At 35.9% G+C, this 27974-nt stretch overlaps 1 protein-coding gene across 2 annotated transcripts in view; it reads left to right on the top strand.

Moving 5' to 3' along the window:
- The window catches only part of PTPRR (protein tyrosine phosphatase receptor type R), a 271414-nt gene that overhangs the window by 16770 nt on the left and 226670 nt on the right, over positions 1–27974 (top strand). For both annotated transcript variants that reach the window (XM_032170734.2, XM_032170735.2), the window contains exon 2: positions 10862–11160. In XM_032170734.2, the coding sequence (XP_032026625.1) occupies positions 10862–11160 (299 nt within the window). The remainder of the gene's footprint in view (positions 1–10861; positions 11161–27974) is intronic.

The following is a 27974-nucleotide window of genomic DNA, read 5'->3' as shown; positions in this document are numbered from 1 at the left end:
TTGTTTTCTAATTGTTGAGTTTTGAGAGTTCTTTATACATTCCAGTTACAAACCTTTTGTTGGATATGTGATTTGTAATTATTTTTCTCCCACTCTCTAGCTAGCTTTCTCCCTTTCTTAACAGTATCTTTCACAGAGCAAATTTCTTTTCATTCTGATGCCATCCAGATTATCTTTTTCTCTGTGGATTGTGATTTTGATGTCATGTCTAAGAAACCTTTGCCTAACCTTAGGTAATAAAGATTTTATTCTATGTTTTCTTCTGAAAGTTCTGTAGTTTGTACATTACACATTTAGATATATGAACCTTTTTAGTTAATTTTATATAAGGTGTGAAGTTTAGGTAAATGTTCATTTTGTTATATATGGATGTCTAATACTTTAAATGTAATTTTGAAAAGACTGTCCTTTATTGTTCACCTTTATCAAAAATCAAATGGTAATACTTTCTCTGAATTCATTTTTTAAATTTTATTTAGCAGTTATTTTTGATTTACATTATTTTTAATTGACAGATCATAATTATACGTATGGGGTAAAATGTGATGTTTTTATATATGTATACAGGGTAGAATGATTAAATTAAGACAATTAACATATTTATCACCTCACTTGTTTAGCATTTTTGTGATGAGACATTTCAAATTTATGCTTTGATATTTTGAAATACACAATAAATTATTGACTATAGTCACTCTGCTGTGCAATAGATCTCAAAATTTATTTTTCCTGCCTATCTTCCTAAACTTTACATCCTTTAACCAACAACTCCTCATTCCCTGTCCCAGCCTTTGGTAACCATCATTCTACTCTCTACTTTTCTAGATTCCACATATAAGTGAGATCATATGATATTTGTCTTTCTGTGCCCACCTTATTTCACTCAGCTTAATGTCCTCTGGGTTTATCCATGTTGTCACAAAGGTTAGGATTTCCTTCTTTTTATAAGACTGAATAGTATTACATTATATGTACATGCTACCTTTTCTCTTTTTTCCCATAGGTTACTGGGGGTACAGGGGGTGTTTGGTTAGTGGGTAAGTTCTTTAGTGCTGATTCGTGAGATTTTTAGTGCACTCATCACCCAAGCAGTATGTACTGCACCCTATTTGTTAGGCTTTTATCCCTTGTCCCCCTCCCACTCTTCTCCCTGGTCCCCAAAGTCCATTGTATCATTCTTATGGCTTTGCATCCTCGTAGCTTAGCTCCCACATATCAGTGAGAACACATGATGTTTGGTTTTCCATTCCTGAAGTTACTTCACTTAGAATAACAGTCTCCAATACCATCCAGGTTGCTGCGAATGCCATTAATTCATTCCTTCTTATAGCTGAGTAGTATTCCATTGTGTGTATATATAGATATAGCTATACATATATATAGACATATATATATTATATATCTCAGTATCTCATATAGATATAGATCTCAGTCTCTTTACCCACTCGTTGATTGACAGGCATTTGGGTTGGTTCCACGGTTTTGCAATTGCGAATTGTGCTGCTATAAACGTGTGTTTGCAAGTATCTTTTTCGTATAACGACTTCTTTTCCTCTGAGTGGATACCCAGTAGTGGGATTGCTGAATCAAACAGTAGTTCTACTTTTAGTTCTTTAAGGATCTCCACACTGTTATCCATAGTGGCAGTACTAGTTTACATTCCCACCAGCAGTGTAAAAGTGTTCCCTGATCACTGCATCCATGCCAACATCTACTGTTTTCTGATTTTTTGATTATGGCCATTCTTGCAGGAGTAAGGTGGTACTGCATTGTGGTTGTGATTTGCATTTCCCTAATCATTAGTGAGGTTGAGCATTTTTTCATATGTTGGTTGGCCATTTGTGTACCTTCTTTTGAGAATTATCTATGCATGTCTTAGCCCACTTTTTTATGGGATTGTTTGTTTTGTTCTTGCTGATTTGTTTGAGTTTGTATAGATTCTTAATATTAGTCCTTTGTCAGATGTATTATGGGAAATGGTATAGAGGCTCCTTAAAAAACTAAAAATAGAATAGATTGTGAAGATTTTCTCCCACTCTGTGGGTTATCTGTTTACTCTGCTGTTCTTTTGCCATGCAAAAGCTTAATTAAATTAATTAATAATTAATAAGTCCCAGCTATTTATCTTTGTTTTTATTGCATTTGCTTTTGGGTTATTGGCCATAAAATCCTTGCCTAAGATGATATCTAGAAGGGTTTTTCCAATATTCTAGGAGTTTTAGAGTTTTAGGTCTCAGATCTAAGTCCTTAATCCATCTTGAGTTGATTTTTGTATAAAATGAGAGATGAGGATCCAGTTTCATTCTTCTACATGTGGCTAGCCAATTATCCCAGTACCACTTTTTGCAAAGGATATTCTTTCCCCACTTTATATTTTTGTTTGCTTTATCGAAGATCATTTGGCTGTAAGTAGTTGGGTTTATTTCCAAGTTCTGTATTCTGTTCCATTGGTCTATGTGCCTATTTTTATAGCAGTACCATGCTCTTTTACCCATTCGTCTATTGATGGGCACTTAGGTTATTTTCATATCTTGGCTATTGTGAATAATGCTTCAGTGAACGTGGGAGTGCAGACATCCCTTTGACAATTCATTTTAATCTGGGAGAGATATACACCCAGAATTGGGATTGCTGGAACATATGGTAGTTCTATTTTCAGTTTTTTTGAGGAACCGCCATACCATTTCCCATAATGACTGTACAGGTTGAGGATCCCTAATTCAAAAATTCAAAACCCTAAATTCTCTAAAATAGAAAATTTTTGCATACCAACATGATGCTCAAAGGAAATGCTTGTTGGAGTATTTTGAATTTTGGGCCTTTTCATCAGGGATGCTCAATTAGTATATATTCTGCAAATATTCTGAAATCCAAAAAAATCCAAAATTCAAAACATATCTGGTCCCAAGCATTTTGGAAAAGAAATCACCTGTACTTATTTACATTCCTACCAACAATGTGCAAGAGTTCCCCTTTCTTCCCATCCTGGCCAACACTTAGCTTTCATCTTTTTTGATAAACCCATTCTAACAGGTATGTGGTGTTACCTGATTGTGGCTTTAATTTGCATTTTCCTAATGGTTAGTGATGCTGAGCATATTTTCATTTACCTATTGGAAATTTGTAAGTCGTCTTTTCAGAAATATCTGTTCAAATCTTTTGCCCATTTTTTAACTAGGTTAATTTTTTTGGTATTGTTTGAGTTCCTTATGTATTTTTGATTATCAGATGTGTGATTTGCAAATATTTTCTCCCATTCTGTGGGTTATCACTTGACTTCGTTAATTGTTTCCTTTCCTGTGCAGAAGCTTTTTAGTTTGATACAATCCCATTTGTCTGTTTTTGCTTTAGTTGCCTGTGTTTTTGGGGTCATATTTTTAAAAAATCATTGCCCAGACTAATGTTGTGGAGGTTTTTGCCTATCTTTTCTTCTAGTAGTTTTATTGTTTTGGATTTTATGTGGAAATCTTTAATTCATTTTTGTATATGGTGTGATATATGAATCTAATTTCATGCTTCAGCATGAAATCTCTATTTTGCACCATTGAGCTGTCTATTTCTTTGCCAACACTACCCTACCTCAATGACTAGCTTTATAGTAAGTTTTAGAATTGAGCAGTATTTTTTAACTTTATTATTTTTTCAAAATTGTTTTAGTTTTCTATTTATTTTGCCTTTGTAAATTTTAGAATCAGCATATGTATATCTACAGAAAATTCTAGTGATATTTTATTGTAATTGGAGATGATTGACATCTTCATTATGTAGAGTCTTCTAATTCATGAACATAGTATATTTGTTGTTTAGGTCATCTCTGATTTTTGTTCAACATTTTATAGTTTTCAGTATATATATATATTGCACATGTTCTGTTAGATTTATACCTAAGTATTTTATTTTGGGGTCAGTTTTTTTTTGTTTTTTTTTTACTTTTAGTTTTCAATTATACATTACTAACTTATACAAATGCCATTTAGTTTTGTAGGTTGCTTTTGTATTTTGTGACCTTGCTAAACTGACCTGTCAGTTCTAGGAAGATTTTGGTAAATTCCTTGGGATTTTTTATATAGACAATGATGTCATCTGCAAATAGAACCGTTTTATGTCTTTTGCTCCTTTTCTTTGTCTCATTGCACTGACTAGGACTCTTAATACAATGTTATATAGCAATGGTATGGGTGCCTTGTCCTCGTCTTGGAAGGGGAGGATTCAATTTTTCACTATTAAGCATAATGTTTACTGTGGGGTTTGGTGTAGGTACCTTTTATTAGGTTGAGAACATTCTCTTCTATTTCTAGGTTACTTAATTTTTTCTTACTATGAATAGACATGAATTTTGTCAAATAGTTTTTTCCACCAATTAGTATGACTATTATTTTTCCTCTTTAGACTCTCAATAGAGTGGGTTATGTAGATTATTTTTCAAATATTGAAGCAGCCCTACATTCCCAGGAAAATCAGCCCCATTTGGTAGTGGCATATGTCTTTTTATATATTTCTGCATTCAATTTGCTAATATTTTGTTGAGGACTTTTACATTTGTGTTCAGGAGCAATATTGGTCTATAGTGTTGTTTTTTTAGGATTGTCTCTATCTGCTTTTGTTATTAGGGTAATTTTGGCTTCATCAAATGATTTTGGTGAATATTCCCCCTTCTATTTTCTGGGAGAAATTATATAGATTTGATGTTATCTTTTTCTTTAAATGTTTGGTAGACATTTTCAATTATGCCATTTGGTCCTGAAGATTTTTATTCAGAAAAGGTTTAAGTAGAAATTTCATTTCTTTTATAATTTAGCACAATTTAGATTATTTATTTCATCTTTCGTGCGTTTCAGTGGTTTGTGGTTTTCAAGGAATTGATCTTTTTATCTAAATTGTTGAATTTATGTGTAGATGATTGTTATTTTCCTTTTTATACATTTTTACATTTGCTGAGTCTGTGATGATATCCCTCCTTTCATTTCTGATATTAGAAATTTGTGTTTCTCTCTTTCTTTGTCAGTCTTGCTAGAGTTTTATCAACTTTTCTAATCTTTTCAAATAACTAGCTTTTGTTTCACTCATTTTTATCTCTTCTTTTTGTATTTTCAATGTAATGATTTCTACTTTTAACATTTTAATTTCTTTACATTTATTTCACGCTTTTTTTCTTGTTTCTTAAAGTGGAAGCTTATATTTTTGATTCGAGACATTTGATTTGAGACCATTTAATGGTATACTTTTTGCTCTAAGCACTGTTTCAACTGCATCCCACAAATCATGACATGTTATATATATTTTTTTATAGGTTAAAGATTTTTAAAATATATATATTTATTGAATATATAATATGTAAAAATAATTATATAAAGTGTATCAAGGAGTTAAAAGACTAAGTGATGATGAAAAGAAAAACATAAGCTGTAGAAAAACGATATAAATAAGAGAACAACTAAAATAAAAGAGGTGTCTTTTTTAAAGTGCATATATTGACTAATGCATTGGGTTCACATTTATAGAAGTATCACTTTGAATTAGAAATTTGAAGACAAGCAAAAACTTCATAATCCCTATACTCATTTACTAGGCTAGCTTTTTGGGTTTTTTTGTTTGTTTGTTTTTAGGTTTCTCTAATTGCTTTAATTCAGGTTATCTACATAGGTTTCTACATAGGGATTCTCTTTTATTATTATTATACTTTAAGTTTTAGGATACATGTGCACAACGTGCAAGCTTGTTACATATGTATACATGTGCCATGTTGGTGTGCTGCACCCATTAACTCATCATTTAGCATTAGGTGTATCTCCTAATGCTATCCCTTCCCCCTCCTCCCACCCCACAACAGTCCCCAGTGTGTGATGTTCCCCTTCCTGTGTCCATGTGTTCTCATTGTTCAATTCCCACCTATGAGTGAGAACATGTGGTGTTTGGTTTTTTGTCCTGGTGATAGTTTGCAGAGAATGATGGTTTCCAGCTTCATCCATGTTCCTACAAAGGACATGAACTCATCATTTTTCATGGTTGCATAGTACTCCATGGTGTATATGTGCCACATTTTCTTAATCCAGTCTGTCATTGTGGGACATCTGGGTTGCTTCCAAGTCTTTGCTATTGTGAATAGTACCGCAATAAACATACGTGTGCATGTGTCTTTATAGCAGCATGATTTCTAATCCTTTGGGTATATACCCAGTAATGGGATGGCTGGGTCAAATGGTATTTCTAGTTCTAGATCCCTGAGGAATCGCCACACTGACTTCCACAATGGTTGAACTAGTTTACAGTCCCACCAACAGTGTAAAAGTGTTCCTATTTCTCCACATCCTCTCCAGCACCTGTTGTTTCCTGACTTTTTAATGATGGCCATTCTAACTGGTATGAGATGGTATCTCATTGTGGTTTTGATTTGCATTTCTCTGATGGCCAGTGATGATGAGCATTTTTTCATGTGTTTTTTTGGCTGCATAAATGTCTTCTTTTGAGAAGTGTCTGTTCATATCCTTCGCCCACTTTTTGATGGGGTTGTTTGTTTTTTTCTTGTAAATTTGTTTGAGTTCATTGTAGATTCTGGATATTAGCCCTTTGTCAGATGAGTAGGTTGCAAAAATTTTCTCCCATTCTGTAGGTTGTCTGTTCACTCTGATGGTGGTTTCTTTTGCTGTGCAGAAGCTCTTGAGTTTAATTAGATCCCATTTGTCAGTTTTGGCTTCTGTTGCCATTGCTTTTGGTGTTTTAGACATGAAGTCCTCCCTCATTGCCAAGTCAATCCTAAGCCACAACAACAAAGCTGGAGGCATCATGCTACCTGACTTCAAACTATACTACAAGGCTACAGTAACCAAAACAGCATGGTACTGGTACCAAAACAGAGATATAGACCAATGGAATAGAACAGAGCCCTCAGAAATAATGCCGCATATCTACAACTATCTGATCTTTGACAAACCTGACAAAAACAAGCAATGGGGAAAGTATTCCCTATTTAATAAATAGTGCTGGGAAAACTGGCTAGCCATATGTAGAAAGCTGAAACTGGATCCCTTCCTTACACCTTATACAAAAATTAATTCAAGGTGGATTAAAGACTTACATGTTAGACCTAAAACCATAAACACCCTAGAAGAAAACCTAGACAATACCATTCAGGATATGTTATATTTTTATTTTAGTTCAGTTCAAAATATGTTCTAATTTGTCTTGTGACTTTCTCTTTGGCCCATGGATATTTAGAAATGTGTTTTTTTAATTTCCAAATTTTGGAAATATTCTTCTTTTCTTTCTGTTACTGATTCCTAGTTTAACCCCTTCATGGTCAAAGAGTATACTTTGTATAATTTCAGTTTTCAACATGTGTTATTTTATGGCCCAGTATATGATCTGTCTTTATGAATACCCCATAAGCACATGAAAAGATGTGTATTCTGGTGTTTTGGGTTGTGTGTTCTATAAACGCCTATTAAATCCAGTTGGTTGATGGTGGTGTTCTTTTACAACCTTGCCTTTGCTTCTTTTCTGTCTCCTCATTCTACTTACTATTGAGAGGGAACAGTTAAAATCTTCAGTGATAATTGTGAATTTTCCCATTTCTCCTTTCATTTTTGTCAGCTTTGCTCCATGAATTTTAAGCTCATTTTTGATGCATATATGTTTAGGAATATTATGTATTCTTATGTACATTGCATCATATGTCCATCATTATGTAATGTCCCTCTTTATCGTTGGGAATTTCTTTATGCTGAATTGATGTTAATACAGTCACTCCAGCTTTCTTTTGATTAGGTTTTCATGATATGTTTTTTTTCACTCTTTCACTTTAAATGTGTCCATATCATTATATTTGAAGTGAGTTTCTTGCACTTCTACACCTGCATCTGAGTCCAGGGTCAGGTATTGATAGGAGAGAGAGGGAAAAGAGCTACGATTGTTGGCTGCTTTAGAATTCCGGCTTCACTAATAGATAACTTGGCTTCTCAATCTTCACTTTTCCAAAATTTTTACTTGAATATATTCATAAAGCTGAAGTGAAGGAGGAAATACAGAGGTAGCATTTGAGGATAGAAAATACAAAACTAATTCCAGACACTAGGTCAGTGGTCCTCAAACATCAGAGTTTGAACATAAGAATTCTATTATAAATCCAGATTCCTAGGCTACATCTGTAGAGATTATGCTTTGGTAGTTCTAGTCTGGGGTCTAAGAAACCGTATCATCATGTCCCAGGTAGCTCTGATACAGAGAATCTAAGGACAGCACTATGACATTTTTTTTCTTACCTAATGATTGTGGTAGGACACCTAATATTACACTGCTAACTTAGAACTCGTCACTCAGGAACAAGGCAGGACTAAGTTCATTCACACAGACAAGTGGATAAGGTTGGGAAATTTTCATTGTATTTCAATTGTGCTTCAACTTAGATTTTGTCCCTTTTTTGGTAGGCCAATTTTAGCACACCTTTATTAACTGGACTTTTCTATTTAGATAAAGTGGCTCTGAAAAGACTTAGTGTGATTGATCACATATAAAAAGAAAGATTGAAGATATTTGTGTAATTTACTCAGTTTGTCAGTTATTTCTCCTCTTTTAAGATATCTACTTTCTCCAGTCTTCTAAGCTGCTTTTTTCTTTTTATTTACTATTTATAGAGAATCCAGAGTAGAGGAATTGCTAGTTTTTACAGCCTTTGCTTTCCATCAAGCCTTGCGTGACCAACATATACGTCTTGCATCTTCAGCAACTCTGTTTCACCAATATCCCTTCAACTTTCATGTGGGGTTATAAAGATAGGTTATTTTCTTAGCCCAAGTGCTTTATTCCACGATGTAATAGACAGTATGAGAATTATCTTCTGTTACCAGTAGCTTTATCTTTTTAGACCACTTGAATTATATTTTATGTGGATCCTGAAATAGTAATGGAAATTAATCATCATCTTCAGTTCTGAGCATGCTAAATCGACCATAACTTTTTTTAAACAATCAAGCCACCCATAGTTTGCCAAAGATGATGATTGGACAATGATGACCTTTAAATAATTGTACATTTTATTTCTCCATATTAAATGAGTTCCTCAGATTTGGAAATGAAGCTATCATTAAGAACATATGTAGTATAATGGAATTCAGAACAGGATGCTTCAATGTTGTTATTCTTATCACTGTTTTATTAATGGAAAATGGTGCTAAAATGTTTTAGATGTATATGAACTTTCTGACCACAAGGTGTTTATTTAGTATTTTACTAAAAAGTAATTTACTAAATAATACTGTAGTGTCCTAGAAGAGTTTCTACATTTCTGAAAGGAGAGTAATTTTCTTCTTTCCCTCTGAAAAACTATCTGATATCACTACAATGAAGTGATTCCTTTGGGGTTAAGAAATAAAATAATATACTACTTTCATCCTAGTTTACTTTTCTAATACCACTGATTTAGAGATGATTCTGTGCTTTGGGAAAGGTATATTGTATGCATAAATGAACTTGGGTCTCTCACCTAAGAGAAAATAGAGAAATTTACAATGCCCAGTAGCATGAGGACTAGATCTGCCATGATAATGCTATTGAATTTGGGCATATAAATAGCTGAAATTTGCAAGAAAAACAAAACAAAGTGCAGACGCTTGCATGATTTGGGAAGTAAAAGATAAAAATAATAGGAGATTGGAGAAGAATTCTTGTAAAAAAGAGGTAAGTAATTTTCTAAGGACAGCACTTGTTATCATAGGCATTTCCAGGGAATATCTGGGGTACCACTGCTAGGGACTATGTTATATAACAGATCTCATGTTTGCTTTTCTAATTGGTATTTGACCTAGTAATATTCTTTTTGATTCATATGTATTATCTATTTCCTCCTGTGGCCAGTAGCAAACAGGAGAAGCCATTATGCAATGCAATGAATATTTATCTAACAGAATAAATAAAGATGAATGTATTTGTTACTAAATAAATTCAATTGCTCTAATAAAGATACTTAAAATAATAGCAGGTAAAACAATAGAAAATTATTTTTCTCTCCTCTAAAAAGGCGGAGTGGGAACTGTGAGGTTGGTATGGTAGTTTCACTTTCATCAGGGATCAGAATATTTTGTCTTAGGGCTCTACCATCTTTGACACATGGTTTCTACCTCATGCTCCTACCAGACAATCTGCATTTCAGCCAGCACAAAGGAGGAAATGTAGAAAGGAAGGCCATATCACATCTCTGCTAACATCTGTTTACTCACATTCCGATAGCTATAACTTGATCAAATGGCAATGCTTAGTTGCAGGGAAGACTGAGAGAAATGTAGTCTCTATCTAGATGGCCATATTACTTACAGAAGTAAGGAGACGATGGATATTTTTTGGACTACTGAAAGTTGCTACCACAATAAGTACACTCAGATTTCTTACCTCAGTGAGCTTAAATACTCTGTAAATGTGAAGAAAACTGTTCATTGTAATACAAGCAATAAGTATGAAATAAGAATTATAGGAAATACTTATATTTAAGGAAAGCTTAAATATGATAAAAATATTTATAATTTCAGCAGCAGACAGGACATCCAGGAATAGAAGCCCAACTTGATATTGAAACTATGGGTGTAGATAAAGGAGGAAATTTCTTAGTAAAAGTGGCATCAGAATATCTGAAAAATAGAACTTTTTCAAAGTACACCCACTTTTATCCACCCAAAGTCTTAGAGGCCTTCCTACCACCAGGTGTATACTATTTGTTGAGGATCATGAAGCAGAGAAAGAAAGATGGAGACTAACCTAAATCCCTCACAAGTCTTAAAGCCTCTCAAGAAAGGGTAAGTCTCTTCATCAGATATATCTACCTCTCTTACTGAATAGAGTCTTTGATATTGTTTCTGCTTCTTGCCTCTTTCAGGGTGCTTTTCAGGAAACAATGATCATTTTTTGGCAATTAATCAGAAGAAGAGTGGGAAGCCGGTATTCATTTATCAGCATTCACAAGACATTGAAAAGAGCCTGGATATAGCCCCACAAAAAATCTACAGACATAGCTACCATTCCTCTTCCGAAGCTCAAGTAAGCAAACGCCACCAGATTGTCAATTCAGCATTTCCTAGACCTGCATATGACCCGTCTCTCAATCTGCTGGCCATGGATGGTCAAGATCTTGAAGTGGAAAACCTCCCAATCCCAGCAGCAAATGTAATTGTGGTGGTAAGTAGTATGTTAAACTGATGCTGAGGCTGATGTTGATGCTTTCCTGTCATTGATGCTTGAAAAAAGAAAAACACTGATTGTGAATAGTTATCAATGAATCCCAATGGGTATGTACCACAGCACTTATTCTGTGATACTTCTAGTTTGTTACTTGACTATCGTCTGTTTTCTTCCTCTTATGAAATCAGAAAACTTGCCTGTATCCTCTGCTCATAGCAGAATGCATGGTACATGGTAGATGCTTAATAAATATTTGAATAAAAGATTACTTTAGGAAGACCTTATAATTATAGTTGGTTATATCTTATACTGAGCCTCCTGCCTTCTGTGAGAATCTGTTTTAAGCGGATAGGCCTTAGTCTCAGCCTATGTAAATAAATAATACTTATTGAAGATCCTCTGGCTACTTAACTCAAATTACAATAAATGAGACAACTGAAAGGGAGAGGTGTGGTAGAGGGAGAGTAGTTTTCTGTCACTGGAGCAAATAAAATGAGTTGGGAGTAATTGATAACATTTCTGATGTTACTGAATAAGCACCATTCTTTATTAATAAAAGTAATATAATGATCCCATTGCTTATGTTCTTAAAGTTCCCTTGCTTGTATAACCCAGGTCAGAGGTTTCCAAATTGTGCAGGTTATCATAGTTTAAATACATACTGAGGTTGACACCCTATTTGGACTATAGTCACTCTCTGGTTTAACATCATTATAGAAAGATCCACAATGAAACTACAAATCAGTAGTTAAATGGTTGTTATTGCGTCTCTGCTCCAAAATATAATCAAATGAGTTGATTTGTGAGGCCAAGATAATTCAATGAAACCATGTTTGCATTTTGGCAACTTCTCTATGCACCAAATGTAGTTTAATAAGCTTCTTTTTTTCTTTATTTTTTTAACCTACTACATATAGTATACTTTACTTAGTATTGAGAATCAAAGTTCCATTCGTCAATGTTTTCAACTAGCATACACTGAGTATTTATTATGATCTAGTTTCCCCTTGGGATATCTAGAAATAGAGACGAATGAAATACAGTCTCTTGTTTTGCTTGGAAAATGTCCGGAAGGAAATATCAATAATTCAATAAAAATCATAAGCTAAGAACACAAGACGAACTCTTGTTAAGAGAAAATATGTGGGTCACTTGGCATCCTGAAATACTTGAACAAGTTTTCTGCATTTACATGAGTAGCAGATGTTCTGAAGGTGAAAGTCATGTACTCTGTCTATTCAGTGAAGATAAATGATGTTAATGATGTCTCTGTATCTGGAGATGCTCCTGTTAATGCTAGGGCTCATGGGAGATATTTCCTTAGTGACCATCATATACCCATAGTCATCAACTCTTAAAGTCACTGTGAATTACAGTTCAAGAGGCTTGTTCTATCTTACAATGTCATGTACTGTCTAGTTAATTTAATATTATGGACAATGAGGAATTCTGGCAGGTCATTTCACTTTCAGCTTATTTGTGGTTTGGAGATTCATGAAGAAGCTGTGCTTTTTCTTTTGGGTGATGATTACATAGAGGCAATAGGCAATTTTGCTGCATTAGCTTTCCCTAGCCTCTTTTGATCTAGCCTCTAACCATGCTGTGGCTTTGGTAGCTGGCAACGCCAATTGCCAGTCCTAATGTTTCCTGTAATCCACTTAGATTACTTATGCACATCATGATTTAGCAGCAAAACCGGGGAGGCAGGGTAATTTTTTAAATAAATCAATAATGTTTAGCTTCCTCAAAAAGCAAAGGGGTGATGCAATTAAATATCAGCTGAATTGAAGATCCATACAGAAAATGGATGTATGGATGGGGCATACAGGAAGCAAGGGATATATTCTAGGGCAGCATAATGGCTTTAATGGAATAATTGACGTGTGTTTGTGCTTATCATGTGTACATGTGTATAAAACATATATATCAATGCAGACCTTCTTGTTTGAGGGATATTGCAGTGGTACTAAGAATTATTTTGAGACTTAATTTATACTCAAATAGACCGTGTTCATGACTATCAGTATCTTGAACTAGAGAAATTATAGGCATTTTTTTTTTCCAGCCAGGGTGAAAAGCTACACTCAACCTCTAAAATTTATGTGTAACTTCTAAGACTTCCTAGCTCGGAAGGAAGGATCAAGCATTTTTCCTCCAATACTTTTTTCTTTCTTGTTTCAACTATCATTGACAATGAGTTTTAGAATGCTACCTTTAAAAAGGACATGAAAGTTGTGTCTCTCCTCCCTTCCTGATTCCCAATTGCCACCACAAAGCATTTCCTAAGAGCATTTGTCAGCAAATGAATTTTTTTCCTCTTTTTTCTTTTATTAGTAGTCAGGAAAATTTGTAGTTTATTTGTTACAAGGAGAGTACAGCACAATTAGAATATTTATCCCAAATGATGCCAACTATGTTCCGGAACTCAAGAAGCTGTTATTAGGATTTCTGTGCAAGTACAATGTAGAGAAGATATGAATGCCTCAAGGTCAGTGCTATGGTAAGAGGAAAACAATACCGCTTTAGATAAAACTATGCTGTAAAATCCATAGCTCTTGTTACTGGATCCTCAGGATATTTGTCAAGACACAAGGCCACAACACCAGGAAGGAGGGAACCCAGAGGTGCAAGTGAAAATGGTGGAATGGTAGCAACTACAGGCCATTTCTGTTCAGCATAGGCTGCTGAGTGAAGAATGTTCTAGCCTGGACAGAATCTGAGCAAACTGGAGACTAGTAAGGCTTGGGAATATAAGGGGTGGTTTTGACATCAGTGAAAGGGCATGGAAATGGGAAGATTATGATTTACTCTGTGAGATGGACTCGTGGGTAAGAAAAATAAAGGAAAGGAGAAGATGGAGGAGAAGAAAGAGGCAGAGGAGCAGCAGGAGAAGGAAAGGAGGCAAGGAAAGAAGGGAAAAAGAAGGGAGGGGGGAAGGGAGGAGAGAATACAGTGGCAGTTTTTAGGGAAGCAGGAAGCATTCTGTGAGCACATAGGAAGATGGTGGTGAGTTTCCAGGGGCTTGCAATCCTCTCCTTGAGATCCTAGAATCCTAAAATTTCTTGTCTTGCTCACCACTCACCCAGATCAGCACATAGACAGACATTCTATTGTTTCTGTGACACAGAACATTCTTTGCAAATACTTTTTATCAGGTATTTGACTTAGAAAGCTATTAAAGCCAAAAACATGTGATATCTATGGGTTTTAATTACATTCTAAACTCGGGTTTATGGCATACCTCAGCTTTGTTCTGCTGTTGACTACCTTTTGGATTCATCTTATACGTAAAGTGATAATCTCTAGACATTATGTGAAGGGCTTTGAAAGTCCGGCTTTCTCATTGCTTTCCCACAGTAAAGAAATTTTGTAGCATTTACTGTGTGATGTGGATAAATAACTGTTGGATACTTTTTCAATAGACAAATTGGTTTAATTATAATTTTATATTTGTGTAGTGGATTACCCAAAGGATGGGCTTAGTCTATGTACATATCAACAGAATTCAGCCATGTCATGGAAGATGTATTGGTGAGGAGTATGTTGTCGCAAGCGATGACAAATCCAACCCAAACTGGAGAAAATTTATTGGTTCAAATATCAACACTTTTGTAGTACATTTAGCTTTAGATATGGTTCAATCAACATTGAACATTTCTCCTGACATAGGAGAAAGTTAAGATCCCTGGGATATGTCTTAAAATTCAGACTGTTTGCCATTGAGCACTATGCCTTAGTACAACCTATTGGATTCGTTATATTTTGACCCCAAAAAGTCTCAAATTTGTGAAAAACTACAGTAGCCTGTATACTTCTTGAAAGTGATTACTTACATAGTAGGGACAATAGGTCTGTGTTGAGCTGTGGAGAAGCAGATGTCTAGGCTTATTCTTGAGCTAAGTGACTTGCTCATGGTGGGCAAACTCAAAGAAAGCATGGTTCAAACATAGGCTTTGGGAAATTTTTTGAATTAATATGTGTTAAGGGCATATGGGACCAAAATAGTAAATATAGTACCAAGTCCAAAATACTAAATTAGTGAAACGCACAAGCCTACTAGAATGTGAGGTGTGACTCAGATGTGCTTCAGTATAGTCCCAGAACACCTGTCCCAAGTTCCTAGATGGGATGCATATAAAGCCCTAAGAGAATAAATCTGAATTTAAAAGTTGCAACACAAGGAGGCTGGTTAAATAACAACTACTGAAAGTACACGCATGCAAATTTACAAATGGAAAAGGAGAAATCATAGAGCAATCTGAGTCCATATGAGAAATTAAAGAATGATAAGGGAGGCATCACAAGTGAGTGGGAAAAGATTATTGACCACGTGAGATTGGCACAATTGAATAGATTTTTTGCAAAAGATATCATGATAGTGATAAGTAAATTATTTTTTGCTAAGCATAAAACATTGATAGTATGCTAAGAACTATACAAGTATTATCTCATATAATTGTTACAGCAAGCCTATGGCAACAACAGAACTATTATCTCTGATTCTTTGCTTTTCTTTCTCTCACAAATTATTGGAACATGCTGCTAACTAGTCACTGTATCCACTCTTTCCCATTTTTGTTATGGTGATCTGCAGAAAGTTTGAATCAGATCATATCACACCACACACACACACACACACACACACACACACAGACACACACACACAGACACACATTCATGACTGCCTTCTCATTGCCATTGAACTAAAATTCAAACATTTTCCCATGGCCTACATCCTACATCACCTGGGATCCAAGATTCCCAGAACTCTTGCCTAAGGATTCTGATTCTGTAGTTCTTGGATGGATCCCAGGAATCAATGCATTAAGGAAGCATTCTGGAGGATACTTGGGTTTTCAGAGGTTTGGGAAGCATAGCACACAAACTGGCCTATCCCTGTGTCTCTGAGTCCATCTCCCACCACTCCACCTCTCCTTGACTCCTTGCAAACTGCTCTGGCCTTCTCTCTTCCTCAGGACAGTGAGCCTATTCCTGCCTGAATCAGGAATTTTACCCTTGCTGTTCTACCTGGAATAACATACTTCCTGCAAATCTTGTGTCTAGCCCATAATGAAGGCTCATTAATTATTTTTAAATTAATAAATAAATGTCAAATGACAGAATGCAGTTGTTTTGGACACTGAGATGATGAAAGATTTCTTACTGCATTTTTTTTTACCTCAACCTGCAGTAAATTTCCTACTTTTTTCTTCACCTTATTACTTAATTTTTTTTTTTTAGATGGAGTCTCGCTCTGTTGCCCAGGCCGCGATGCAGTGACACGATCTTGGCTGACTGCAACCTTAGCCTCCTGGGTTCAAGCGATTCTCCTGCCTCAGCCTCTCAAGTAGCTGGGACTACAGGCACGCACCACCACACCCAGCTAAATTTTTTGTATTTTTAGTAGAGGCGGGGTTTCACCATGTTGGCCCAGCTGGTCTCAAACTCCTGACCTCAAGTGATCTACCTGCCTCGGCCTCCCAAAGTGCTGGGATTACAGGCATGAGCCACTGCGCCTGGCCCCTACTTAAATTTTTAACAGACAGCTTGGATAGTTTTCAGGAAGAAATTTCAAAAGTAGAACTGTAAAACCAAAAAGAAAATAAACATTGGGAACATATGCCGTCACTGAAAGAAGGAGGGCGCTGTCTTATACCTAGCCAGAGTGACACTGTTTAAAACTACAGCTTCCAAAGACATTTATGTCCACCTGCCTGCATTATTTTTCTTCGTAGTACTTATGAAGCGCTTCTAGCTAATATCTTTTATGTCTCTTTCTTCCCGAGTTATAATGTATGTTTCACAGGGTAGAGATCTATTTTGTTCCTGCTGTATTTCCAGTGACCACAATGATATAGGGGCTCATAACTATTTATTTGATGAAAGAATGAGTTGATGCCAAAAGAAACACAATTCAAAAGCTTGTAATTAAATAAATCCTACATCTCATTATGAAGAAAATATGATTGAATATGCAATTTTAACACTTAATTACCTATTATATGATCTCATTTTACATTTTCTCTCCCCACCTAGAGTGGAAATTCCATTAAAAATATACTTGTTTTGTATCTATAACCTTTCAATAGCAAATGCAAAATAGCTAGTCAATGAATATTGATGATTGCTTAATCTATTCCCAGGATTCAAAATCATTTGAGTTGACTTAAAGGATCCACAATTGCCATTTCACAGATACTAATAAAAAATAAAATACAGCTTTCAGTTAGATTTTATTTTTAAGAAAGTCTAGAAAAAGAAATTCAATGATCTACTCCAGAAGTTTGGTTGAACTTTTGTTCTTCTCTTAACCTAATGTTAATGCTTCCTATTAAATTATAAGATCTTCTTATATAATCACCTTCTTATATAATCGCCAGACTTGCATTGCAGAAAGCTTCATGCTTAGATTTCCCCAGCTATTACTGTATCCTTGCAAAATAGTCTTGAAGTAGAAATTCCGTTCTTGAGCTTGGCATCCTGACAGTCATAACTGTCACCATCTGTTGCTTTTCACCATTTCTAGCTATTAAAGCAGCAAGGAGGATGCTGGAATGCACTCTGGAAAAGCTAGAGGCTAAGCCTCAGCAATGTCTGTGTGAGGTTACAACCCTAGACCAGTCAGTGCATCTGCTTGTTTGGGATCATACACATTCAATATTAGGATGACTAAAGTCTTAAGAGAGCTGGTTTAATTGATTGTCATTACTAAAGATAGGCCTTGCTCTCCGGGTGCAATGAATGAGCAGGGAATAACTTAGTAATATTTTTGTTCTGATTCCAAAAATTATGCATTTTCATACAGTTGTAGAATATTTAGAAAGTTTAGATAAGGAAAAGGGGAAATAAAAACTATCGATAACCAGCGGGACGTGGTGGCTCACGCATGTAATCCCAACACTTTGGGAGGCCAAGGCTGGCGGATCACATGGTCAGGAGATCGAGACCATCCTGGCTAACACAGTGAAACCCCATCTCTACTAAAAATACAAAAAATTAGCCGTGCATGGTGGTGGGAGCCTGTAGTCCCAGCTACTTGGGAGGCTGAGGCAGGAGAATGGCATGAACCCAGGAGGCGGAGCTTGCAGTGAGCTGAGATTGTGCCACTGCACTCCAGCGTGGGCGACAGAGCAAGACTCCGTCTCAAAAAAAATAATAATAATAATCCTTAACTGTTAAATAACCAAGGTAATCTTGCTCTCTATGTATATTCTTTTCTATGTACAGGTATGCACATATTTTTTACAAAAGTATGAAATCTGCATACATGTGCTTTATAATTTTTTAGTTTATATGTTTACATTATGGATGGCTTTCCAAGTCATTAAGTATCTTTGTACAGCATCACTTTTAACAGCTGCTAAAAATTTCATTGTACAGTAGCTTTCACAGTTTTATATATTGACTTATATTTCCAATACAGTCATTGATTTAATGCCACTCATCCTGAGAAGGAGAAATAAAAGATGACTATATCAAATACAGTATTTTCTAAGCAACTGCCCAATTAATATTACTGAGAGAATTTGGTGAGCTTATCTCAGGGAAAGCTATTTTCTTTACAAATTCTTCATATAATTGTAATATAGGATCTAATTATGTACGTTTCATAGATCTTAGACCTTAAATCTTAAGTAAGGTGAAATATTTAAAATAGCCAAAGGAGTAAACAGAACAAAAAGAGAGAATGTTCTGATTAGAAGATACAAAACATTCTATTTCAGAACTTATCTTTGAGGAAGAAGGACGGTGCTGTTCCTCTTTACGTTGGAGTCTGAAAAACCTTTTTTTTTTTTTGAGACAGAGTCTTGCTCTGTTGCCCAGGCTGGAGTGCAGTGGCGCAATCTCGGCTCACTGCAAGCTCCGCCTCTCGGGTTCACGCCATTCCCTGGCCTCAGCCTCCGGAGTAGCTGGGACTACAGGCACCCGCCACTACGCCCGGGTAATTTTTTTTTTTTGTATTTTTTAGTAGAGACGCGATTTCACTGTGTTAGCCATGATGGTCTCGATCTCCTGACCTCGTGATCTGCCTGCTTCGGCCTCCCAAAGTGCTGGGATTACAGGCGTGAGCCACTGCGCCTGGCGAAAAACCTTTTTTTAATCCAAAATTTCCACAATAATGTCAAAAAATGGGATCTGCAGATAAACAAAAATAGTATCTTTTCTCTGGAGCAAATACTTGGAGCTTTCAGTTCTCTCTAAAATTGCCTTTGGTTTTCCAATTAAGAACTGTTCTCCCGTGTGTCTTTTGTTAATGACTTTGTCCCCTTTTCTTTCTTTCCTTCTTTGTCTATTTATCTGTAATCATAAGTACCTGTAAATCATGCTTACTATCTTGTTACTATTCAATAGTTCAGTTAAAAATCTCACTGCTAATGGATGATTATAATGGGCTTTCAGGGCATTTGGCCCTGCTCCTGAGTGATGGGATTGGCACCACTTAGCAAAATGCTTAGGTTTCTCACTGTGATCCCTATGACTCAGGTGGTAGAAACAACGTGTTTCTTTCTCTTGCTTTAGGAAAAATACAAAAGCTAAAAGTCCCTAGAAGGTTCTCTCCCTGGGCAAAGTTAAGAAGCTTAACTCCCGGTGCTAGTCTACAATTGGAATGTGAGTCTGGAGTTCAGACAGGTCACAGCCAAAGCTTTAGACCTGGGAGATATCCACAGACCCACGCATGGCAGTTAACACTGTTTGAGTAGGTGAGAGAATGCAGACAGAGGGAAATAATAGAATAGAACAAGCTATCACTGTCGCAGAAGTGGAAAGAGGACCAACACAGAGAAGGAACAGATGGAAATGTAGGAGCTTCATTGTATAAATTCTTCTAGCAATCTTGACCACTCAAAAGATTTCAGCCAAATATTAGATTTTCATGACAAAGTCTGCTTCCTAACTAATCCTTTCATTTTTTTTCTGGGAGGGTATAAGACCCCAGATCTGGCTGTGACATTATTAAGACATGTGAAATGAAACTCAGTATTTTAATAAAGTAACACGGTTTCTACTGACATTTAAAAAAAGCTCAAAAAGTGAAAAGCACGGGGCTTTTCATTTAACTTAGTATATATAGTCCTTGGCACAGAGCAGTTCTTAAATACTTGAACCAAAAAGAAAGAAATCATCTGCAGGTTAAAGGAGAGAACTGGGGGGGAATGTGGAGAAATTATCAAAATAAGCCAAGGTCCTAGCTTAAGCTGTGTGAAGACATTGTTAAGATATTATCCACACTCAGGTAATCATTCGGCCTACCAGAGAAGTGGTAAGACTGGGGAAAACATTGGAAGTAATTCAAAAATAGCTATAGCATAATAGAGTGGCTCAAATCCTTGCTGTTTCCCCTCTAATTTTTATGTGACTTAAGTCTATGTTTCATTATCTTTTTTATTGTTTTTTGAGATGGAGTTTTGTTCTTGTCACCCAGGCTGGAGTGCAATGGTGCAATCTCAGCTCACTGCAACCTCCACCTTCTGGGTTCAAGCAATTCTCCTGCTTCAGCCTCCCCAGTAGCTGGGTTTACAGGTACCCGCCACCAGGTTCAGCTAATTTTTGTATTTTTAGTAGAAACAGGGTTTCACTATTTTGGCCAGGCTGGTCTTGAACTCCTGCCACCAGCCTTGGCCTCCCAAAGTGCTGGGATTACAGGCGTGAGCCACTTTGCCCAGCCTTCATTATCTTTTAAATGGGAGGGTTAAGATTACCAACTTCGTAGAGGTGTATAGGTTAAATGATAAAACACATTGAATACTCTTACATGTCACCTAGTGCATAGTGAACACTCAGTAAATAGTAACTATAGGAAGAGAAATGTTATTGCTATTTTCTAGGCAAAGTACAGATCAAAGTAACTCGTTAATATAACTGGGACTCAAACCAGTAACGGAATAGGTGAGGATCTGGAGCTTACAAACACTTGAGGGTATGAAGCCTCTTTGGGTCAGTGTTGGCAACAAGTAATATAAGTCTAAACATTAGAAAATGCCTATCAAGGAAGACCAGCAATAGGTTTCAGATGAAGATTTTGGCAAATTAAAAAAAAATGGGTCTTATTCAATCATCATATTCCCAGTCACTATGGGAGAATAAAGTTTTTATAAATAAATGTAAACACAGAGGTAAACTCTTGGGTCATGCTGGACTGGCCTCCATGACTCTTATTTCTTGTTTCTCACTTTTCTGCAAAGTGTTTCGTATGATAAGGGTGGGTCTCCTGGTGATGTTTTAGTCTAGAGTGTTCTTGGTGTTCTATATCCTCTGGGAACCCAGGGGGTGGGTAGCAGTCACGGTAGTGACTTAGGATACAGATTCTGACCATCACTCCTTCTATTTATCATAGCTAGTGATGGGGTGCAAAGAATCTTGGAATCAGCAATAACAAGTAAAGGAACAGTTCCAAAAGGAAATACCTCCAGGGCTAAGCCAGTGTAAATATTTAATGACAAAGCTTCTAGATTTGGAGATCTCTTCACTTTCTCTTGCGCAGGATTAGATTTCAATTTGCTTCTTGGAGTTTGGAAATAAAGATGTTGATGTAGGGGATTCAGTGGTCCAGCCACGGGATGACAGAATAAAAACCTTTAACCAGGTTGAAGAAGATTGGTAATAGAGTTATCGGTATGAAACTAAACAAGAAATCCAACAGCATAACCCAAAGGCTGTGTCACAATAAACACCCAATACTTTAGAAGAGAAAACAAATATAGGAAATGTTCAACTCTCCACCCTTTAATTAAAAAGAAAATATCCTTTCCTTATGCTTATTGGAAGAGAACTATTTCAAATACATTTGTTTCTTCTCACTGTTGAATCTATTCATTGTGTCGGAATGACTTCAGAAATACAAATACGCATGTTGTCCCCATAGCTATTTATCATTGTCCTTTCATAAAGAAGATTGGTCAGAATCTTCTACTTAAGACGTTTTCTAAATTTTGTTTTTGAAGGATGAACATATAATCCAACCAATATTCATATCTCAAGTTGTTTCTTTCCTTACTAGGTGACATATTTGGACCCTTTGAGTCTAGCAAAGTCAAGAGAACATTACCAACTTTAGATGTCTTTCCATTTGGCCTACATTTTCATATGGTTTAGGCTTTTGACTGAAACAATAAGTTAGCAGCAAATAACTTCCAATAAAAAGGCCCATTTTTGAGGGGTTAGGCCAAATGTTCACAAACAATTTCCACAATTGTGGGAAGAGGTGTGTGTGTGTGTGTGTGTGTGTGTGTGTGTGTGTGATGTTTGCCCTCCTCTCTGAAAATGATAGCCAGGTGATGCAAATTGCAAGACAGCCTGAAGGACTTAGAGAATACTGAGAATAATATGTGTTAGGATGACCAGGGTGAGGAATCTGTCTTACTGCTAAGTTTCCTCTAATTATTTCGTGCTCCTATTGCTGACCTAGTGAGGCTGCATTATTTAAGAATTTGTTTATTTTTCCTGCCTGAGAACATGGCAACTAGAATTACGGTTTTTAACCTGAACAAGTACATGTTATTTCTTTGTGCCTTGAGCCATCAAGTTCATTTCTGTTTCTTTTTTTGAAGCTGGTCTGTTTTTAAATAGGAAATTGTAGGCAGCGTATAGCAAAATCTACTTGAAGGGGCTGCTAGGCAAATTCTTTGGATATAGGCTTTAGAAAAAGCAGTCATTGTGTGTGGGAAAATGAATTAAAAATTTTTTTTCATGTATTACAAGTGATGATGTCATCTATATGTTAAGTATAACTTTTAAAATAAAAAATCAAATTGATAAAATCAAGCTGGATTATTAAAAATAGCCAAGTTAAAGGAAACAATACATCTGGTGAGGAGCATAAATAAGTCATGGAGATTTGAGAATCTGTAAGTAATATCTGTAAGGAACTAGAAATAAGTAAGGACAATGGGCTTCTCAGATGTGTAAAGATTTCGAATGGACACTGAATTCTTGCTCCTTGAAACATTCATTCATTCAGAAAAATTACTGAATTTCTACTGAACTCTAAGCAGTACAATAGACTCTAGGGATACAATAGGGAACAAGATAAACAAGATCATTGCAGCTGTGTAGTTTATATTCTAATCGAAGAAACACAAACAACAAAACAAGTAAACAAATGAACATGATAATTTTGGATAGTGCTAAGTGCAATGAAGAAAACAACAAAGCCATGTGGCAGGGAGAAAATAGTGGGGACTACCTTACACTGGATATTGAAGGATTCTACTAGATATTCAGAGATACTTTGAGAGTAAATCAAGGTATAATTAGAAGCTGTGTGGTAGAAGAATAACTTTGGAGTCAGTAGAACTGTGTTAGGATCCCAAAGTAGGCATTTACTAATTGTGTTTCTTTCAATGACTAAGTTAGCATCTTGTATTTCAGTTTCCTTGTTTATAAAAAAAGTGATACTCATAATACCCACCCTATGGAATTGTGGGAATTGAATGAGATAAGATATTGAAAGCACTTAGCATCACTCTTGACACATACTAAGATCCTTATAAAAATTGACTGTTATTATTAACATTATATGGAACAATGAAAAATGTATCTTTCTGGCCTCTGTACCAAGAATATTTGTATTTCTCCTAAGCCATTGGTTGGCTGGTGATTATATATTTTAAATGCTGAGAATCATGATCATTTTATTTCCTTTGACTGCTAAAAAGCTGAGGGCCAAAATTGTGGTTTACGTCTAACAACTACAGAGACCTTTACTGAATGCCTTATTTATTTTGTGAACTAACCTCATTCTTGGCTGGATGTTTTCTTTTCTTCACTCATTTTTCCTCTAATTTAATTTTTTTTATTTCCTTACTTTTTATTCAATTATATTTTGTATTATGCGTGTTTTTGCAAGCTGCCACAAATCTTTTCTGTAACATATTCTGTCTAAACAAATAGTCACTACACCAAAATAGCAATCAGTGTGGACAAGTTGAGTCTGAATACTACACAGCAAGAACTTCCCCTTACAGGGAGAAATTGTTTATCCATTGAGCATGAAAAAAAAGAAACTATATTTAAGATAGAATTGCAATATACATAATGATCTGTTTGGCTCATTTCTCAGCAGGCCCCAACATCAGTTCTGTCTTAATGTTGGGGACCAGTTCTCCTTCCTAACGTGAGCAGCTTGAGGCAGTGGTAACAGAATGGTTTTGGAAGTAGACATGATGGGTTCATGTGCCTGTTCTACTACAGACTGCCTTTGAGATTGTGGGAAAAATCAATGAACATTTCTGAGTCTTTGTTTCTTCTTCTTCTTTTTTTTTTTTTTACAATAGGATCTGTACACTTTTATTCAAATTGTTTATCAACATTAAAAATAAACAAGGAGGGAGGTAACTACAAAAGGATACCTTGCTTTACAATATAATTTGCCATCAGTTGGTTTTACATATTTTTTTAAATTATACTTTAAGTTCTAGGGTACATGTGTACAACGTGTAGGTTTGTTACATAGGTATACATGTGCCATGTTGGTGTGTGGCACCTGTTAACTCATCATTTACATTGGGTATATCTCCTAATGCTATCCCTCCCCCCTCCCCCCACCCCACAACAGGCCCGGTGTGTGATGTTCCCCTTCCTGTGTCCAAGTGTTCCCATTGTTCAATTCCCACCTATGAGTGAGAACATGTGGTGTTTGGTTTTTTGTTCTTTCGATAGTTTGCTGAGAATGATGGTTTCCAGCTTCATCCATGTCCCTACAAAGGACATGAAATCATCATTTTTTATGGCTGCATAGTATTCCATGGTGTATATGTGCCACATTTTCTTAATCCAGTCTATCATTGTGGGACATTTGGGTTGGTTCCAAGTCTTTGCTATTGTGAATAGTGCCGCAATAAACATACATGTGCATGTGTCTTTATAGCAGCATGATTTCTAATCCTTTGGGTATATACCCAGTAATGGGATGGCTGGGTCAAATGGTATTTCTAGTTCTAGATCCCTGAGGAATCGCCACACTGACTTCCACAATGGTTGAACTAGTTTACAGTCCCACCAACAGTGTAAAAGTGTTCGTATTTCTCTACATCCTCTCCAGCACCTGTTGTTTCCTGACTTTTTAATGATGGCCATTCTAACTGGTGTGAGATGGTAACTCATTGTGGTTTTTGATTTGCATTTCTCTGATGGCCAGTGATGATGAGCATTTCTTCATGTGTCTTTTGGCTGCATAAATGTCTTCTTTTGAGAAGTGTCTGTTCATATCCTTTGCCCATTTTTTGATGGGGTTGTTTGTTTTTTTCTTGTAGATTTGTTTGAGTTCATTGTAGATTCTGGATATTAGCCCTTTGTCAGATGAGTAGGTTGCAAAAATTTTCTCCCATTCTGTAGGTTGTCTGTTCACTCTGATGGTGGTTTCTTTTGCTGTGCAGAAGCTCTTTAATTAGATCCCATTTGTCAATTTTGGCTTTTGTTGCCATTGCTTTTGGTGTTTTAGACACGAAGTCCTTGCCCATGCCTATGTCCTGAATGGTATTGCCTAGGTTTTCTTCTAGGGGTTTTTATGGTTTTAGGTCTAATATGTTAGTCTTTAATCTATCCTGAATTAATTTTTGTGTAAGGTGTAAGGAAGGGATCCAGTTTCAGCTTTCTACATATGGCTAGCCAGTTTTCCCACCACCATTTATTAAATAGGGAATCCTTTCTCCATTTCTTGTTTTTGTCAGGTTTGTGAAAGATCAGATGGTTGTAGATGTGTGGTATTATTTCTGAGGGCTCTATTCTGTTCCATTAGTCTATATCTCTGTTTTGGTACCAGTACCATGCTGTTTTGGTTACTGTAGCCTTGTAGTATAGTTTGAAGTCAGGTAGCATGATGCCTCCAGCTTTGTTCTTGTGGCTTAGGATTGACTTGGCAATGTGGGCTCTTTTTTTGGTTCCATATGAACTTTAAAGTAGTTTTTTCCAGTTCTGTGAAGAAAGTCATTGGTAGCTTGATGGGGATGGCATTGAATCTATAAATTACCTTGGGCAGTATGGCCATTTTCACAATATTGATTCTTCCAACCCATGAGCATGGAATGTTCTTCCATTTGTTTGTATCCTCTTTTGTTGAGCAGTGGTTTGTAGTTCTCCTTGAAGAGGTCCTTCACATCCCTTGTAAGTTGGATTCCTAGGTATTTTATTCTCTTTGAAGCAACTGTGAACGGGCATTTTAGTGGTAATTGTAATACCTGACCTGGATACCTCATTTGATTCTTTCTGGCATCAGTGAATGTGTTCTGTAAAGCACATTGAACTGTGATTATGTCAGTTATCATGGTTGTGGTATTGGTAGTGGGGATGATCATGATGATAATTCACAGGGTTTTCATTCTCTTGCTGATCTACTCTGATTTTGGAGTAAATCTTAGAACTGTAATGGGCTTCTTGCCTTGGACAAATTTAGGAGGTACCCTTCACACTTCAGTTTAAGTAAATGGCATTCCCTGGAGCTGTGCATCACACAGCCTACACAGCCACATGTGCTGGCCTGACCGAAGCCCTACTTACATTCCATTTCTAGTTACCTTATCTTCCCTGCCTGAGTGTCTGCTTTGTTTAGCCAACTGGCACTTCAGTTCCTCTGAGACTGGAAACCTGTCTTCTTACTAGTTTTGACTTTGACCTTTGGATCTCACAGCCAGCCCACTTCTACCTGCTGGTAGCTTTTCATGTCACCATGGTCCACCTTCTTGTGAGACACCCAACTGCTACTCTTATCTGCTGAGAGCCCAAACATCTTTTCCATCAGCCAGAATGTGCTACCTAACACTTGCCATATGTTCACCTCTTATCACCTACTTCTAGATCCAACTCATTCATTTCCCCCAAATTTTTTTGAATTAAATAATGTAGCGATTTGCCTTTGAGTTCTTAACATTAGCTGTATTATCAGCAACTTCTGTTAGAAAGAAGACTTTTTTTAAAAAAAGATGTTATTGATCCAAATGCAAAATAACTCCCAATTTACTAGGGAAGATCAAGTAATAAAGATGCCATACACTTAAACACACACTCTAGGTAATTGAAGCTTACACTTGCAATCATGTAGGGATGTAAATCTTTTTAATTTATATTTCCTTTAAATACATACATGAATTTGTATTGTTCTGAAAATTGGGTCTAACTTACTCTGCAAGTGGCTTTTCTTAATAATATGTCTGGATATAACTCAGTCTTTAGATATAAAGTCAAATTATTTCTTCTAAATAGCTGCATAATTTTCACGTTTGTATATAACCTACTTTCTGAAACTATTCTCCTGAGTCCATGTACATCTATTTCATTTAGAGTGTTCATTCTTTGTGTATGTGTTTTATGTTTGCCACACAAAATTGCTACAATAATCATCTTTTATAGAAATCTGTGGAGAAAGAGGAACATGTCTGTGTATAAATAATACATATTTATGTATATATTATATATACATAAATATGTTTACCCATTTACATATATATGTCAATTGGATAGATTTTCAAAAGAAAGATTATTTAGCCCAAGAGTGTTTTGTGGATAGCCCCGAGAAATATGAGATGGCTTGTTTGGGACAGGAAGCTAATCAGAGACAAAAAGAACCTTGAACTGGATCATCTGAATTCATTTTTTTCTCATAAAAATCAGGATATTAATATCAGTTCTGTTTCCCTTGCAAGGATTTTAGTAATGATCAAATAAATTAAAACACTTTGAAATATTTATAGTATGCACAAATGCCAGATATCATAAAATTGTTTTAAAGTTCATTGTTATATTTCTTCTAGTAGGAACATCAGATATCACTGGATGGATTACAACAGCCATCATTTACTGAGTTATTGTCTATGAAT

The sequence above is a fragment of the Hylobates moloch genome, unplaced genomic scaffold (assembly GCF_009828535.3).
Source record: "Hylobates moloch isolate HMO894 unplaced genomic scaffold, HMol_V3 SCAFFOLD_12, whole genome shotgun sequence".
NCBI classification, from domain to species: domain Eukaryota; kingdom Metazoa; phylum Chordata; class Mammalia; order Primates; family Hylobatidae; genus Hylobates; species Hylobates moloch.
The sequence above is the reverse complement of the archived record's forward strand: the minus strand, read 5'-3'. Positions and strand labels throughout refer to the sequence as shown.